Source organism: Grus americana, chromosome 2 (genome assembly GCF_028858705.1).
Source record: "Grus americana isolate bGruAme1 chromosome 2, bGruAme1.mat, whole genome shotgun sequence".
In the NCBI taxonomy this organism is placed as follows: domain Eukaryota; kingdom Metazoa; phylum Chordata; class Aves; order Gruiformes; family Gruidae; genus Grus; species Grus americana.
This window is the reverse complement of record NC_072853.1, coordinates 70,675,594-70,694,800: the sequence shown is the minus strand read 5'-3', so window position 1 is coordinate 70,694,800 and position 19,207 is coordinate 70,675,594. Positions and strand designations below refer to the sequence as shown.

General features: G+C 37.8%; 1 protein-coding gene across 2 annotated transcripts in view; it reads right to left on the bottom strand.

Annotated features, from left to right (window-relative positions):
- Window positions 1-4,272: 4,272 nt before the first annotated feature.
- Window positions 4,273-19,207, bottom strand: part of LPCAT1 (lysophosphatidylcholine acyltransferase 1) — a 65,792-nt gene continuing 50,857 nt past the window's right edge. For both annotated transcript variants that reach the window (XM_054817632.1, XM_054817630.1), the window contains 4 exons: window positions 15,660-15,813; window positions 14,665-14,763; window positions 11,261-11,399; window positions 4,273-6,241 (listed from right to left, as the gene is read on the bottom strand). In XM_054817632.1, coding sequence (XP_054673607.1) covers window positions 6,057-6,241; window positions 11,261-11,399; window positions 14,665-14,763; window positions 15,660-15,813 — 577 coding nt within the window. In that variant the 3' untranslated portion in view covers window positions 4,273-6,056. The remainder of the gene's footprint in view (window positions 6,242-11,260; window positions 11,400-14,664; window positions 14,764-15,659; window positions 15,814-19,207) is intronic.

The window sequence follows — 19,207 nt, the reverse complement described above, 5'->3', positions numbered from 1 at the left end:
GAAACAGAACCCCTCTGTTTTATAAGCCTCTTAAATCCTCTGCTCTCTTGGTATCACCCACTTGAGTTTAATCCTGTCACACGTGATAAAGCACATCATACCATCTGGGGAAAAAGAAGCCGTTTTCTACAAAACAAATCATTCTTCCACTCGTAAAGACAAAATAATTAATATCTTGAAATAAACCTAAAAAGTTTCCTAGGGAGAGAAACTGTCTTAACTTGATCACTATGAGATGCAGGAAATATTCACAGATGCAAGTACAGGCACGTCTAATGGATGATCTCTGCTGCTGCATTCTCTCAGTTTTACCTCAACATTACATCATTTAAGCATGTTTTGATCACAACGTGTCAGCGACTAACATGTATACCCAGTTCACTGCCTGAGCTATAGCACATAACAATTGTGTTTGTTCTTCTGAGGTGGTGCTGGAGGACTTTACCTGTAAGGTCTTAGAAGGTTCCTGTCCTGGTTTGAATACTTGTATCCTGTCTTCATAGGAAAAAGGCAGGGAGAGCAGATACTTCACTGGCTGCGCTGCCAGTGACCTAGACATTACTTGGATACATGATACTGCAGTACCTTCGAGAAAACGTCCTCTGACTAAAGAGCAGCTGGCTTAATTTCTGCCTAGCTGGGACTGCAAAATTACCCAAATGACAACCTCAGTCTTTCTGCTCATTTGTGAAACAGATCTTGTGGTTTTGCTGGACTAATTAATTATTCATTAAATTATTAATTATCAGGGGCACTGATTACACATTCTTACTTTCCACTTCAAACTGTTGGACTTACTCTTCCTCCTTTTTTTGTAAAGGATCTAGCCACATTACTTAGATAATTAAAGTTTTCCAAGTTAGCTGAAATTCAGATACCTAAAAAGTAACAAACCATCTGAAGTACTGCGTTCACAGGGAACTTCTGTGCTTCAATATGAGTTTAGGAGCTGAACTTAAATTTTGCTTATGTAAAAATCTTGGCCAACATATTTGTTATTTCTTACTGCTAGGGATGCTCATGAAAATGCTGCTACAAAAAAGCAGAGACTTCACACAAGCAAAACGCAACATTTCAGAAAGTCTTAGAACCCACACTGAAAATTGACCTGACTTGCTAAGAGTTTTTATCAGAGGTTTTATCCTAGTTCAGTCCCATAATGTATGGAAAGCAGTGTGTATATAGTTTTTCTGAGATCGTGGGATCTACAGCACATAGCACTCAAAGAATACAAGTTGCAGGACTTGAGTTTGGTTTTGCTTTTTGTTTTGTTTTTTTAAATGAGAATACTATTTTTGAAGGAGCAAAAAGCAGAATATAACTAAAACAGTTAACACAAAAAGCTGTACTTACCACATAATGATGTAACATAGAAAAAATAACTTAATGGCAATACTGAAGGTGGCCTTGTAATGGAACTCATAAATATACATCTGCTTTAGAAAATTTATCAACCTACGCAAATGCTCAAGTGCAACAACCCCTCTTCCAGAAAAATGCTACCTTTTATGAATAAAAACATATTCCAACCAGCCCAATGCTTAAACTAGTTAACAAATCTATTCAGTTTGCATGAAATTTATTAATATACAGCTCTGTACAAAACTTGACTATTTACTTCTGGCAGCTTTGCTGCTAAAGAGGTTGCATCACTTCCTTACTGCACACATCTCCTTTGCAACCTTTGTGACCTAAGGATTTATACCTTCAAAGTGGGATTAGCACACACACACAAGCCTGGTTGCTTTATCATAGTGAGATTATTCTAGCTACAATAAATGCATCAAAACACATAATTTTATACCAATGAATTACACTAAGTGTACAACCTAATTTCTCCAGAAGGGTTACAAATTGCCTATAGTGCCTTTTAAGTGTATCTGCTTACAGCAGTGGACTCCTGAGAAATCTGCAATTGCACTTGCCTTACCGTGGTAGAGGCAGTGGTTTAAACGCACTTTGCACTTCCTAAACATTTGGTTTTAGTGGGGTTTTATTACATTTGAAGAAATATAAATGAAGAAAAAAGACACTTTTTAGGTACTTTGGATTTTGTGATTTTCTGTGTTAAATAAATTCAAAATACAGCGCATACTTCCGCAATCCAATCAGAATAACAAAGCTTTGGCTGGGTCTCTCATACAATATACAAAAAAATCAGTCTGATGCAAGAGCTCTACTGGCAAGGGATAGCAGTATTACATAAAAGTAGTAAAATGCTCATCAGAAATGTCAAATGTCTTCACGCCCCTGCATTTTTCTCTAAGGATCATTTATTAAGTCAAACTGTTGCAGAGAACTAACGTCATTTCTTCATATGTCTCCCTATAAATTTAGGGGCTGTTAATATCACCAGTTAAAATAAAACTGTGTTTGTAAAATCTGTAATTTTTAAATTGAAAGCATTTACATGTCAATGTTTGGTGAAGGGGAAAGGAAGCTTTCACTTCTACCCTGACATTGCAGCAAGCCACTGAAACTTGACTGTCACAACCCAGCTGTTCCACAGTTGGGTGCCTTTTCAGAAGGCTACTTATGTGGAACAGCTAACACACTTTAGCAGTCAGTTTGGTAGATGAGTTGTAATGAACGTTGCTGTAGTAGTGCAGTGTTACAGGTCTCAGCCCTCAATAAAGTCCTGAGTTTACCACCCTACAGTAACGCGGCTTTTCTCTCACTACGAGGCTGTCTAATATTATAGCCTTATATACTACAGATGCTAAAATCACCTGTATTATATTCATTAATCTTAGCTTTTGTGACACTATGTGTGATCTACCAATGTTTCCATGCAGGCTGATCAGGACTTCACCCTATCGCTCATCCTATTATGTCTCTACCTCGTTCAACAATTTCACAAAAGAGAGAGCATCATAATTCATTACAGAATCTAAGTGTTCTTTTGTGGTTTGTTGTTTTGGTTTGGTTTTTTTTTTAATGGTTGCTTCCAACAGTACTTGCTCACCAAGCAAACGATGCGCTGGTCATGAGCCTTCTTCAGCAGCAGCTCTGGACCAAACTCACTGACGCCCACGACTTTCAGTGCCTCTTCACCATGCAACGTGGCATTTTCTTAAGGGTCCATCCACTGTAGGCTGCAGCACCCTTCAGCCCAAACACTCCGCACAGCTTAGTTGTGCACAAGTGCAGTTAGTACACTCACCGCAATTAGAAAACATCTCCCTTGTCAAAACAAATATGAAACCAAATGGTTTTCAGAAGACAGATCTCCAAGTTACACACACCATACATGCAAATTAGGCACACTCATATTTAGTCAACTTCAATCAGCTCTCTTTGCTCTGTCACAGATGCATACAGAATACCTCTTCCTTTGGAGCTTCTCTCACCTCAAAGTTGTCCATGGGATATTAAGTCTACCTTTTTCTTCTTTTCAGACATGTGTCTAAGGGAACTCTCTCTCATCCCCTGCACTCTGAAATTCTCAAGTTCCCAAGCTCACATACAAAGCAAAAGATAACTATCTTTGCCAGCTTGAGCCACATGCCATAAAAAGTCTTGTAGAGGAGATGCAATACACCCAGACTACAGTTCATGTGCCTTCCCTTGCATACAGACTGAAATACATCCTGTATAAGCACAGAAAGTAGACCTCAGGACACATCCCTACGACCCCAGGGCATGATCAATAAATTGTCTCTGCCTTAGTTGCCTGTCCTGTTTTCAAAGCCTCCAGTGAAGGAAGGCTCCTTGCCCCACCTGGAATAATCCAGTCTCCTTCGCTTAACTAGGTGTATTGTAAGGACATTTTCCTAATGCTTTACTTGCCTTTTAAATGAATAGCCTGTATCTACCATCAATGTGGAGAAATGACTGTTCCTATCTTCTCTATAGCAACTTTTTCCATATTTGAAGACTGTTTTCACATCTTCCTTCAGTCTCTTCTTTGGATTAAAGAATACTTTTGATGTCTTTGAGTACCTTCTGTCCTCCAGACTCTATCCAGCTACTCCCCATCTTTCTCAGGTGCCCCAACATGGGCAGGTACTTCAGGTAAGGCCTTACCACACCTTGGTAACACAGATATACCACTACACTTCTCACAGGCTGCACTGTTGGTGCATCCCACTGTAATGTGTATCTTTTCTGCAGCAATGAGTTAAGAGTGCTCAGTTTGTCATACTCGATGCCATCCCTGCCCCACAATGTTTTATGCAGTAAATATCCACTCCCTCCTCTGTTTGTGCAGCTGACTATTCCTACCTAAGTCTAGTTCCTCACATGCTTTATTTTTCCCAGTCATTTATCCTATTTTTCATGATCAGTTTTAATTCAGCTCTTGTCTGCCAGTCTGCTACAGCCCTGTCAGCTTGGCATGTATTACCCAGATAAATCAAAAATTTAGTTATTACCTCCAAATGATGACCTACCTCTACATATCCTGCAGAAAGCATAATTTCTTACATTTTTTCCCCCCATATTCTTTCTATTGAAGCCAGTTTCAGTTTGGTGACTTGCCACATACAGTTAGGGATTTCTAAGGACACATTCCAATACCCTAATGAGCTTTAAAACACTCCTGCTATTTAAAAAAAATAAAAGCATTTGGTACAGATTTCCTTCTGTTAAAATTCTTCCCTTTCAAATCTAGTTTTAAATTACTCTAACATGTGAAAGATTCAAATCTCAACAGCAGTTTTCCAATCACATTGTATTTTAGCGCAGCCCTACAACATTAGTCACAGAAATTATTTGAAAATATTTTTTTGTTTGTTTGGAAGTAAAGTTGCCATCAGAGTTATTTTGTGACAGTCTTCCTTCCTACTCCTTGAGGCTTTTGGTCACATTTCTTAATCAGTGAAGCTCTGTGGTTTTACAATAATTTAAATTTTTCTCCAAGACCTCCATTCGTAATTAAGGCATCTGGCTTTACAAAAGGAAAGATAAGAAACATTACTAATACAAGTGGTTTAGGTTGTTTTGGTTTGGTGGTGGGTTTTTTGTTTGTTGGGGTTTTTTTAAACAGTTCTAAACTGTTTTAAACTTCATATACATTATATGTAGTTTATGTGATGTAGCTATAGAGATTTAAGTAGCATCTCTTCAGGATGTTCTGCAACTTGTTGCTGGCTTGGCTTCTCCATTAACTGCAAGCTTTTCAAACTTGTGCTGATACAACAAAGTTTTCATAGTGTGTTCCGTGCTAAGTTATCTGTATGTACAGGCTTGCTACAAAAGAAACCTGTGATTCCTGATGAATCTAGATTAAATAGAATTGTGTAAACACCTTCCATTTAAATGTTGGGTGGACATGATTTGAACTGATTATAATAGAAAAAGCACAAACAGTTTTGTCATGTATTTGCAAACAGTATGTGGCATGTCAGTTTGGAAAAAGTTAACATTTAATTGCATCCGGAAGATTACAGTAGAAAAGTGTTGGGGTGAGGGATAAGGAGCCTTTCCTTTTCATTCTACCATGGAATAGACTGAAAGAGAAACAATGTTGTCATTGAACAATAAAAATAAAAAAGTAATCCTTAGCAAGTTTTTGCATTATTGTTTCCAAACTGTTTACTGAAACCAAAACAAAGGGCCAAAACGTGCTTGCCTTGCGCAAGAGAATAATCCCACCAAAATCAACAAGACTGACTATGCAAACATGGACAGCAAAGTTTGGCCCCAAATGAACATCCCCATAACTAGGGAAAACACTAATCACCAAAGTGCACTTAACACCATAGTAGCTACAGTTTCTTTATACATGCACATTTGTGCGACACTTTGTACATTAAACTAGCCAATGGAATATAAATAAGTGTGCCGCCTCCTTTTAAATATGAACATTAATAATGAAGCACATTCACATTGTTGCCTTTCAAAGACCTTTTTAAAAAAAAAAAAATAAAAACACCTTCCCCAAAGTAACCTGGAACATGTTGTTAAATATATAGCACATATGATTCAAAGAATGGTATTAAGGTAGAAGAACTTTCACACACAAAACTGGTATTTGCTGTATAGTTGGAGTGACATATGAAAATCCCAAAAAAAGACAATCCTCTCACCAGGAGAGGAAGGTAACAGTTGTAGTGTCAATTCAATTTCTTCTGCAGCAGCTTTTTTGTATCTTCAGCGTTTTCAGGGCTGAAGTCAGTACAGATACCATTAGGAGCAGAAAGAGATGAAGTCTCCAAGCCACTCTCAGCTCCCATCTGATCAGCATAGAGATAGTCTTCTGCAAAGTGTGGGTGCAATTCAGCAAATCTGTAGAAATCATCTAAAAAAAAATTGTTGTTACACAGAATCAACTCTTTGAAACAGAAGGATGCTAAATCTGAATACTTACACATATATAATCACATGATCACTTTGGAGAAAAATAGCAGCAGTTAGCATAATGCTATCCCCACAGCTTGTTTTAGCTTCTCAGCAGAAGTTTACCACATCCCCAGAGCTGAGATGCCACAAAGAGCTATCTAAGCCCTCTTAAAACACTTCAGAGTAGAGCTTAGCTTAGCTTGTATGGTGAAGGGGTAAACAGGCTCAGATTTGCATTAAAATGCATGAGAAGCACCACATGCCCTGACATAGCATCTCACTGTTCACTGGGGGAAGGGCAGAAGCTCTCCAGCTGAGGAACAACCAACAGCAAGAGCAGTCATTTCTTAAAAATCTGGGAAGTCTTTTGCAAACGTGCCCTTTAATGCTTTGCACTCATAATTCTCTTTAACCTAACAGCAGTTGTCATTGTTGCCTTCCGCTTTCAAGATTTCAGCGTTTCAAAACTCCCAATATTTTGGAGAATTATATTGAGAAGATAATTACTTTGTGACACATCATGAAAAAACTGATTTTAATGTTGGGTACTAATAATATGATAGAAAGAGCAAGATTAGTTCTTGGGGGAGCAGGGAATCCCTAACGTCAAGAAGTTACATTTTGTGTTAACAATCAGGCACTGAAGTCTTGTCACAATTTGCCCGTATGACTGTTTATTCAGACATGATTTGAACACAAGATACTGTACAGGATTCAAGTCACAAGAAGCTATTCTCATAATGTAAACTGACACTGGAAGAAGCTGGATGCGAATATTATCACCAACTCATTCACCTACAGTGTATCACACACTGCCCACTCAAATTCACTTTGTTATCCCTGAAGAGCTCATGATCAGATGATGCTGAGAGTTCCCTGGAGCATGGCGCAGATGACAACTGAAATAGCCCTTCGGAGGAGTGAAGCCCAGCTGCTCTTGGTACAATTGGGCTGGTGTGGAAGAAGGAAACTACCATGGCTTTCCCTCTCTGCCACCCTGCTCTTTCTGAGATGGAGTGTTTTTCTCAATATTGCAAAGGGCCAGGTAATTTGGCTCATGGGGGCACTGAAGATGGAGGTCAACCCTGCCTCTGAACTGCTACAAAGGGATATGTGGGCAGAATGCAATAAACATAACTTCTGCTTTCCGCAAATAAGTGGGTATCCTTTACTCACAGCTTATACAGATCTAAAGTATTCTGGACCCTTTAACTTCAACAAAAGTTGATGATGTTCAGGCCATGAAAAACAACACTGTCATCTGTGTTGACAAACCTGTATGTACAACAGGCTGATTCATTGTGCAAATTATAAAGTCTTCAGGGAAAAAAATAAATGTTCAAAAATGCATACAGCAAAAATTCTTCTTTCAATAATATTTAATGCAAATTCAACTTTTTTTAAAAATAATCTCATGGCAAAGAATGTGATGCATCTGACTTTTTCAAGAAGGAAACGTAGAACATTCTTTTGTATTTAAAATATTTAACAGTGGTAGTAGTTGCAATAATATATTAGAAATGCTTGAGTGCAAACTGATTCATCAGAATCAAAACAGTTAAGCACGTTCAGTGAATCCAACTAACTACATTATACTTCTGCAGCTAAGAAGGACAGCAATCGGCTATGTACCTTAACTGAGTCTGGCCTGCAGCAGACATGAAAGCATTCCCTTTTTTCACAGGGACACGTTAAGCCCATCCCAAGGATTGATCCCTTTTTGTAACAACGCATATAACGTGCGCATCATACCAATGACTGTGAAAAAATAGCCTTTTTTGGGAAAGATCATTCTGATAGTTAGCCCAACTAAGGTAAGATAAGTATAAAAATTTCAACAACAGTACAAAGATGTTCTTGCAATCATATTAAAGCATAATCCTTTCTGCATGGGAAAGACTAGAATATTTACTGTAGATGCAAGTAATTCTTCAAAAAGGTACTATATCTTTTCAGAAAATAAATTCAGAAAATCCCTTGGAGTAGTTGATCATACAAGTATGACAGTCTATATCCAGATCAGCATCCCAACAACTCTGTCAGGATCCATCCCTCAATGTTTTATCAGTACTGGATCCAAATGAAAAACCTCAGATTCCAGGAAGGACTAAATGGAACAGGATAATGTTTCTGATAGATCTCAGTAAGGAGACATTTTGGGTCTTGCTGAAACAAATCTTGAAGATATTATGGAATATTTAGCAAAATTGTACACAGCAGAGCTCAAAGAAAGTGCTTGAGATCCCATTTGCCTCATTCATCAGAAACGTGAGACAAGGCAATGTAGAAAGAATGAGCTATTCCAGCATGGCTACTAATCACAGGTCTCATCTTGTAGCTCAAGTGTAAAGCAACTGTGAAGAATTAGACTTGAGGAAAAGATCACTTTAGTCATTTACATGGGAAAAAAAGTAATTTTGCTTCCTACCCCTACTAAGAGGAGAGAGACAAGAAGGAAAGAACCCAAAATGAGTTCTTTAAGACTGCTGTCTATACTTTTGCATTAAGTATGCATATGTACTACAAGAACTTCAAGGTTTTTCTCCTGCCTTTGCAATACCCTCCTACTGCCTGATGCTCCTGATGGAAGCCGCATGTTCATAAATCTCCTCTAGTTTTTGTTCCCCCTCAGCTGCGTAGTTACTTTAGTGTAGTGAACTTAACAGGATAATCCTGTAGTTAATACAGGTAAGAATACTATATTTCAAAGAACAAATAATTCTTCCTTTTCTGAAAGTTCATCCATATAGATATTCACAATATTGCCAATTCCTCCTTTCTTCTTGTTACCAGCAAGCAAGGCAGAGTCTTCAGAACACTTTTGCAGTCACCATTTGTCTAATAAAGAGCAGGTGGAGAGTTTCCTCAAATTTGTGATGCCCACATACAGAACCTATTCTAATTCTCCAGGATCATGTCTTAAGATTGAGAAATCTTGCCTCTCTCTAGATTACAGTGAAGGGATGACTTTTGGATCAAGGTGCATCTAAACAGTTAAGCCAACAGCACACTGCTTAAGAGAACTGAAACAATATGCAGAACTTTGGCAACCAGTGGTTTTTCAAACATGCGACAAAAATCCAGACTTCTACCAATTCAGATCCAAGATTATCAATCTAATTATACAATTGGATTTTGCTACTGGTTATTCTGTTTACCTGCAACCTGAGCTTTTCCTTTGGGATGAGATCTCTGGCTTCAAGGACTGTGCTACATGTGCAGCAATTTATGTTTGATACTTTGGATATTTTATTTTTTGTTCTTACAAGTAGGACTGAAGATTTAATATTCCTGCTTCACATTCCAACACCCTAGAAAGAAGGAGCTTGTGAGCAGAGCCCTCTGCTGTGTATATCTAATGTCACTATTCTTCCACCAGATACAAAGTTCTGATTTCTCAGAACCTGTCTGATCAATGTTTTCAGAAAAGGTGTAGTCTGCAAGTTTTCCACCTCTCCTTCCTCAGTATTTAAGTGCAACAAATGGAGTATGTTGAGAGTTGCACATATTCTCAGGAAAGGCAAGAGACTGAATATTTACTGCAAGAACTTTCAAGACAGAAATGCAATACCAAAAGTTTGTTTTCATCTTCTAATTATCTACCACAAAAAACTGGACATTTATTCTTACTATTAAGCTTTCAGATATGTTAAAATCTCAGTACAATGTTGATATTATTAAGTTCTATTATAAAATTCTTTTCTCTCAGAAAAGAATCCAAGCAAAGTTTCAAAGAAGGGATGTAAACACCATCCTACTTTGTGCAGCCTCACAAAATACTACTCTTGACTGCAGGAAATAAAATAGCGAAAACGAGAGCTAAGCACTTCAGTGCCCACTGCTGTGGCTCAGTGGTCCAGATTTTCTTGAGATGGGAACATAACACGACCACTCAGGGGAAAAGTGCAAAGGTAAATGCAGCTAAGTACTATTAAAGATGGATATTAAAATATGAATTCTTTGGTAACTCATATGAACTGGTTGGAGTTCACTTGTACACTATTTCAAATTCAGCTATTCTCAAACGATGAAGTGTACCAAAATTAGAGTTCTGCTAGGCTTACCATCTTAGATTCTGTGCTAGTATTTTTGAAGCTGGTGACGGGGGGGGGGGGGGGGGCGGGCAGGCAGAGCTTTACATATATATTGTATGACTGAAATGTAGTAGTTACTAGTGCAGAAATTGTGATTTACTAACACTGATGTCTTATAATTTATAAGATTTTTACAAATTAAATACATAGTGATTATTGTGAAGGAAAACCACTAGAACAGGGCACGTCATAAGCACTTCTACTGCAGATATGTAATATGTTGGCTATCAACAACTCAGTTCATACTTAAATGATATAACTAAATTTAGAACCTTACTGCATAAAAGATGAAGAATCTGAAGTAATACACAAGTACTTTGATTCCCAGCATAATCTATTCATCTAGATCTCTCAATTTTTCAAATGCAACTTTCTTGCCGCCATATCACCTGCATTACAGACTATGTATTGAGCAGCCTGGTTAATAACCCCTTGTTTCCCTCCCCGCCCCACTTGTCACTTATTTTCAAACAGTCTGAGAAATTATGGGAGTAGAAAATCTTACACCCCCCTATATTCTGGGAGGACAGAAATCACAGGGAACAGATACAAGAGACAAAACTACAGGACAGAGCTAAGATAGCTTTCTTAAAAATACATATTCACATACATGTAAGTCAGAACAGAACATGCTGAAAAAGCTAACCTACGTATTGCCTGACTTAATGTGGAAAGGAAAACCTCTGAAAACATCTAAATCTGACATTTGATATTAGAGTAAATTTACATTTAAAAAAAATACTTTATCTGCAGTGCTTTTATCATTGTTAAAGTCAACAAGTCAACTAAAAAAGTTTAATAGAAATATAACTGGTTGGTATATCAACATGAATTCAGACAGCTTTGACGTTTTGTGACAGTTCAGATCCACTTAAAATACTTACTGTATGTAATCTCTCCTTTTTCTTCTTCATCTACAGCTCTAAAAAGATGCATGACATTAATCTGTGACACACCCATGGCAGTCTTCAGAATACGAGCTAAATCATCTTCTGTTATAGTTCCATTTTCTGACTGGTACAGCTATGAATCAAGAGAGCAAGATAAATCATTGCAAAGCTGAATGCTAACTCCTATAAACAGCACTACATGAAGAAGTTAATGCAAAATTAAAATTTGGTATTGGAAATTCTAGTTGCTTTCAGATTGATGTGATCTACTAAGGATTTCTGATTAGTCTGCGTAAAAGGCAATATTTATTATTAGTTGACCTGTGTACACTTAGAAAGTAAAGCTTGCTATATTCAGAAAAGCCTATGCCTGACCCCTGGCATTTCAATGATATTCAGAGACAAGACTGTTTAACACTAATGTGTTTTGCAGATATGTAACTGAGAATAATTTTCAGTCCATTGATCTATATGTCCAAACTCTAAGACAGTCTGCGGAATCAGGAGATATATTTAGGTCAGCCTAAAGCAGATACCATTTCCACTTGGTCAGATGTAAAACTCAAGACTCCTTTGACCAACATCCACCTGATTTGACAGCCAGGTTGTATAAAATGCCTACATCTAAATGGCATTGTATTAATCAGGAGAATCCTACCCCAATAAAGTGATGGGCCTATAATTTTCTACAAATATTTATTCAAAATTCTAGAAAACAATAATTTGCATATTCTTAAGTCCTAACTCTTTGTGAGGAAACTCTTTGCATCAGCTTTACTACTGACAGGATATCGATAAATAAAAATAATTGTTCACAGTCTCATTCTATTTTTGTATATGTAGTGTTCTCCCCTGAAAAAAAGGACTTGAGTATTTCAAAACATCTGTAACAAATACGACTTGATTAAACTTTCTAAAATAACTCAATTTGCCCATGCAATGGAAATTGAGACAGAAGAGTTTTTAAAACATGCTTGTCTCATTTTCAAGCATGACAACACTGCAAATATTGAACCATGGAAAAAAAATGCTATTTTGGAAACTTCCTTTTAGTTTCTCTACATCATTGAGAAGGTAGGAACTGATGAGATTGAACAGGCACAAGGATATATTTTTCACACAAGCAGAAGTTGCTGTCATGAGACAGCACACCTCAATGGAATAAAAAAAAAAGTCAGTGGAATAAAAAAATTGAAGTACAATGGAAGATGACATTCATGTTCAAATCTGTAATCTTGCCTTTTCCTCCCTAGCACCTAACTTGCACACTGTTTCACAAGGAGTAGGCGCAAGGACAAGACAGGCAATGTTTAATAAAACCTGCTATATTTTCACAGCTCAAGTAGTCAGAAGGTGATACTTGATGGTAAGGCTCATAAGTGTCATACTGGCAAGATTTACAACTCTCTCTTGTCTCCTTAGCAATTAGGAGGGGAGGATGCGTAGCACTTACACTGGAGTGCTGCTCTTATACTTGATTGCCATAATCCCCCCTTCTCTTAATTGCCCACTGCTTTAGAACTCTGGTGGCTTAGTAACTCCTAGTTTTCAAGTTCTTCAACCATATACTAAGCACTTCCACTTTGAAAACTTGTTCAGCTATGTGAAATGTTGCACTTTATCCCTGAAGACAAATGACAAGGTGCTTTGCAAAAAGTAGCACATGGCAGAGGACAGCAGCTGTTCAAAGCCACACATTCACAAACTGACTAGATCCTTCAGTGGCTCCCTGTAAGCTGTGTGAATATCTTACTGCACACAAACCCAGGAAAGGAGGGAAAGAAAGGATTAAAAAAAAATTTCTCTTCCCTTTGTTTCCTAGAATACTGTGAGCGAAGTTTCCCCAGCTCAAGACTTTTTTTAACCCTTCTGATCATCACTAGCAGGATAGAATGAGCCATACCTGCTTCCCCTTGCTGAGTGCTTCCCCTTCTTCATACAGGCACAGAACTTCTTTGCAGTTGTATAGTTAACTTTATCTTTTGCAATTAACCAGGGAACTCCAAATTATGTATTATGAATTGCACAATGGAGCAAATAGTGAAGAATAGATGATTTGTTTTAACTTAATAGAACTGTTTCTTAAAAGTTAGGTGCTTCCAAAAAGAAAATTGCCTAATCTGAGCTTTTCTTCCTCTAAAATCGTAAAAGTATATTGCACATTATGCATCATGATGGATAAATTTCACTGAAATACTGCCCAAAAGTCACCTTCAAGTTTACTTTCAGATTGATCATTAGTGTGAAGACACAGAGCTGACCAAAAAGCATTTCTCTATGCCATGATCTACGCAATGGAATAAGTAAGGGTAGAGACCTTTCTGTTTTTCCCTCAGAAGTAGCAGTAAGTAACAGCAGCTACAAGAAGCAGATTTCCCCCTATATTTGTAGGAACTAAATATTTTTGTTCCTTCCTCTTTCGTCAAATTTGTTTGATACCAGACAAAGGGTAGGAATGACAGATGTGAACACTGAACATTCACAGAAGCCTCATTTCTTTAGCAAAACATAGTTAAGAGAATACACACAGGTATGCTGAAGAACCTGAAAACAGCTACTCGAAAAATAAGGCTGCCGTGTAGTACCATGCAAGTGAACGTTCTCAACAACACGTATTCACCAGTGACGACAACATCAAGAGTTAGCACTCTTCAGTTTCAGTAACACTAAAGACCATGCAAGTTCAAGGCAAAGGGAAAAGATGATGCAGGATGCAGCACAGTTTGTGTCGAAATAGCAATATTAAAGAAACCAATTAAAAAGCAATAAACCAAGGTGTCAGACAAACCCACTGGAATGGCAAACATTAAGTAATGCTGCTGTCACTTTCCCAAAAAGCCATCTATACTGATGCTACAACAAACCACTGAGGCTAGAACGAGATCAGGAACGCTTCTGGGAAGCGTAAGGTCTGGGCAGAGACTGCAGGACCAACACAGAAACATGGTAAGACTAAGATTTTCTTCCCTCTTATCAAGATGATAAAAGGGGGTAAAAGGATTAATCCCTATTAATGTGTAAGAAAAGTTTTAGAATATTTTATTATCTTGAAAAATAAGATTTGATTGAAACATTATAAAAGTAGTAAGCACAACTCATTTAGTTTAGAGGAATCAATACAAAAGGACTTCAGGTTTGAGACTCAATGTGCTGAAAAAGATTCTACCAGAGTTCCACAGAGAACAATTTCAAACTGCAAACTTACATAATTTTACATGACTTAAACTTGCAGTGCATTCTCTTTAAACATGACTGCTTAATCAACTTTCCGTTAATGTCATTTTAAAATGTAATTAAGTATTAAAAGGGCATGCAAAACAAGCTTCTGTTACGATTAATGGCAGTATTAATAATTTGTCAAAAAAGTAAACTACATAGAGGAAAAAAATACTGCTTACCTGAAATGCCAAATGAATTGTTTCCAGAGTTTTGGATGGCTTACAGACAACTGACAGAGCAATGACAAATTCCCGAATGTCAATTATGCCATCTTCATTCTGTGAAGAAAAACCTCACCTCAAAATACTGCAATTTGCCTGAGAACTTTCATAAATAACTAACAGCTGCTAAAGATGCAGAATATTCAGAAAGATCATTATATATGCCACTGCAAAAAAAGTCTCACCAAAATGGAATTAATTCAGGGCAAGAACCTGGGTCAATGCTCTGCAGGCCCTTTTCAGAGTCGCAGTCATAAGTCATACTTCAGTTTCTTGGAAGACAGTGCTGCTATTGTCACCCTTCACTTGCACATTGAAGATTTTTATGTTAAACCATCTGAATTACCAGGTTGAAATTAAAGTTAGAAAACCAGACAGCAAGGTAGCCTAATTTAAGCCCTGAAGACATGACATCTGCTCTTTGGTCTAAGAGAGAACACTATGGACATATCCATCTCCTGGTCCAAACAGCACCTCATCCAGACAAAGATAACAGTTATTCCCCCATCTTGACTGATTGCCAGAGGAATGAAAAATTGGCTCATTTGCCAAGTTCCTAGGTCCTTCAGGTTTCTGGCACCCTAGAAGAACAAGTGATTTATTAGCAAGGTAAGTAAAATATCAGCTAATAAGCACTGCATTCAGTTGCAACAAGCCGCAGCAGAGACAGCCTGAAGCCATCTTTCCTCCTCTTCAGATTTTGCATCTAGAAAGAAAATAATTTTTATCCAACTGATACTCCTTTCAATTTCTACCTGAATGAATGCTTGCTTTAGTTGATGATAGGTGCTCTTACCTTGCTGAAAGGGAAATATAGCAGGCAAATACTGTGAAGTGCTTAAAACCACTCAGCACTGGCCCAAATCAGACCTCAGTGAATTCAACTGGAACAGAATTAGGCTAAAGCAGAGTTTACCAGAAGTACAATTTTTAAACATGATGTTGTTTCTTACCTCATCAAAAAGTGCAAACATACTTTCTAATGTGTCAGAAACTGGAAATTCCAAGTATGCTGAGAATTCTTTAAGATCAACCTTTTCTTTTTCCATTTTCATGGCACTTGCAGCATATTTATCAAGATCATCTTCAAGTGTTTCTGGCTTCAGGCTAGAAAGCATATTATTTTTGCACATTTTAAAAATAAACCCAGTTTTAAGAATACAAATTTCAAAATACCAAATGAAGCAATGGATTATAATGGTCTAAAACATTAGAAATTCTGGAATCGGAATTACTAAGCAACTTCATCATAAAAGAATGTATTCCTGTAATTTTAAGGCTCCCATTAGTTCTTGAACTGTACTAGAAATTATTGCAAGGGCTTAGGAACCCTGCTCATAACCTTGTGTCATGTATTCTAACTTGATGATAAGCCGTATGTGTAAGCAGATCATCGTGAACAAGAAACAGTCTAGAACTAGCTAATAGAAAATACCAGGCATGGAGAAGTAAGTGGGATTTAGGTCACTTGAATATGGCCGTATTGTAGGACAGTAACATAAACCAATTACGATTCCAAATTTACTAATGTCACTGAACAGGAAAGACCTGATGCATCTTGCCTAAAAGAAATCAGGGATTACATAACAGTGATTATACTGTTAATCCTGTTTGTCAGTCCTCATTTTTCACATTCAGTCTGGAGTTGGACACCATTACGAGGTGACCCAAAGTTACAGCAGTTAATACAGCTACAGGAATTCTCTCAGTCCTTCTGAGTGTGAAACCAGATTTTGACTGATGAATGAACAGCTTTAAATTTATGAAGGCATCCACTGCATGGTTGGTTTCTTTTTTTTGCTAAGTCAAACTTCCTGGTTTTGCTTTGTGAAAATAAGTCTTACTATGAATATAATAAATGGTGCTGCAGGTATGTGGGGAAAAGTAAATTCTCCCCCTAATACAACATCAATCAAATCTTGATCAGCAGGTTTCCTCTGAACTGATATAGGCTAATGTGGGCATCCAAACTTTCCAACATGAAGACAAAAGAAGCCAATAAAGTCTTCTACAATATTCTTCTGCAGTTCTCTGTTTTGCTGTTTGCTGCTGCAGAGAAGTAAAAGCAGTTATTTACAGAACTCAAAAGCTCACACCAGAATTGTTCCCAGACTGCAGCTGGGACTCCTCAGCAGCTTCCTCTCAGTGACAAGAATGAATAAAATACTTAAGATCAGCATTCTCATGAGCTTCTGAAAAAAGATAATCTTCCTATCAGAAATGCTCGTACCTGATACGTCAGCTCCAGACCTTGATTGCTTGGTGAATTGACCCATCTTAAAAATTTAAGTGAAAACACAACTACTATGCTGTCTGCCATTACCTAAACTGACTTACCAAAAATGTACTAACTAAACAACACCAAGCCCAGTATTTATGAATTACAAGACCTGAACATGCAAGAATTCTTCCAGAGATCCATGGCCCTTACAGAACGTTCATACGTTCTCCATCCTGGCATTAAAGTGCCTATCTTAAGTTTTGGTCCTAGACAGTATAAAAAGACCAGCAAAACACTCCTCTGCAAACATTCATTTTCCACTATCAAGTAGAAAAGTAGCAGGAACAATGACAAAGGAATTCATGGAGCATTTGAGATGCACAGAGAACTCAGCTTCTCGCATGCAGGATTACATATAAGAAGTGTCCACAGATAATACATCCCCACTCTAGTAGCCAAAATTGATTTCAACTGTAGGATGAAGGACAGCTGGCATCCGAATCGTCCCTTGAGATAAGCCACCACTGACACAGAATACTCAGTCTAACATCTGGCTCTAAATCAGAGAGATTTGATTTGCAATGAACTGACTCAAAATTCACCTTCTAGAACTGAGTAAGTACTCGTTTGGTGAGCAGAATTCAATCCTTGTGAGATCTCTTCACCAGTCAATTAAGTCCAAAAAGCTATGAAGTTTGAAGGTTTGTACAGAAAGTAGCACAGCTTACCAGGAATCTTACAGCCATCTTGTGGTTTGGGTTTTATAAATATAGAAAGAGATGTGAGCCAATCTCAAAAAGAATACATGAATCAGTGAGGCAAACTTGTTGCTTCAGCTTGAGTGTGACTGCATTGTACATCTGGTAATTCAAGGTGGGCTCACTTCCCTCTAGTCCTTTCAGAATCAGAAAGTAATTGATGTGTGGATGACCATGACCTACTCTGCTGAAGTCTTTTGAAGCCAGGTGTTCCAAATCCCACAATAGGTTCTGAACCAATGTTTGAATGTCTCAATTCCTTTAAAATTGTTACTTTTCTCCCAATGGAGGCTATAAAAGCTGGAAAGCCAACAGTGGATGTCTTCACTCATGAAATCATACTTGCTTGCCTAATGGCTTCTATGCAGGATCTAGGCTTTACGATACATAACAGTATTTACTGTTGTGTTTTGATTCATTTTTTAGACCAGTGCACACTAAAGAGAACAAAAAGTCATTTCTGAGTCCCAGAAGATGGAAAGGGTATTTTTCAAGATTAACAGCTCTGAACATGAAATCCTTCACAGCAGACTTCACAAGGAAAACCAGATCCCTGAAGGTAGGATATTTTCAACATAATTACCACTATTTTCAGCAAGTGAGATGTCTTACCTCCTTAAAGCTAGTTTTAGCTGTATTTGACTATTTGAAAACAAACTCCTTTCTTGCATGCTGGGAACCTGCCAAAAAACTTCTAGTGTCTCACAGAGCTGGAAGTTGCATAAGAACAGCTGGATCTTGTAGCTAGCTTCTCTAAACTGCAAGCGCAGAGAAACATGCCCTAAGCCAGAAAAGCACAATACATTCAGTTTTATGTCTGCTGATGTATTTCTGTGCAACTCCTTGTCATAATGGAGAAAGGATATTGAACAGCTGTAAAACTGACCTTCCGAATACTCTGGCACACCCTGCCTTGATCCATGAGGCAGGGGTTATCATGGTTAGTATTTGCTACATTAACTCTGATCTGTGGTCACCCCCTGTAATGGTCAGTATTGCTTTTATCATGAATACAGATGGACAACATCCTCCAGAGTTTTTTTTTTCTTGTTATAGATGATCGCTGAATACTTGAAGTCATGGCTCTGTTAGTTAGCTGTGAGGGGTTATTACTTTGGGGATGCAGAGCTCTACCTACAGTCTGGACCACTATTTCAGGCACACATGGACAGGAGAAGTTTGCATTGTAGTCTGGATGGTAAAGGCTGTTGAGCAAGAACAGACAGGCACCAGGCCTATGAGGTAATTATCTCCTCCTGGCAGATCTTACGAGCCTATAGGGGCATTGCCTAGTAGGATCCTTGTGGCCAACTGGATGAGATGATATTAGAGAGTAGTGGCCAAAATGGAACTGCTGTTTAATTCAGGTCATTCTTACCAAAATACTACGGCTTTTAAGAGACATGAGAATTGATTCAGCACAAGTAGGTTTTCTAACATTGAATTTCACCAGAGCTAGTGAGTGTGTAAGGAGGTAAAACTTGCAGGCTTGCTAAAGTTGTAGAACATTCTTCCAGGGCAG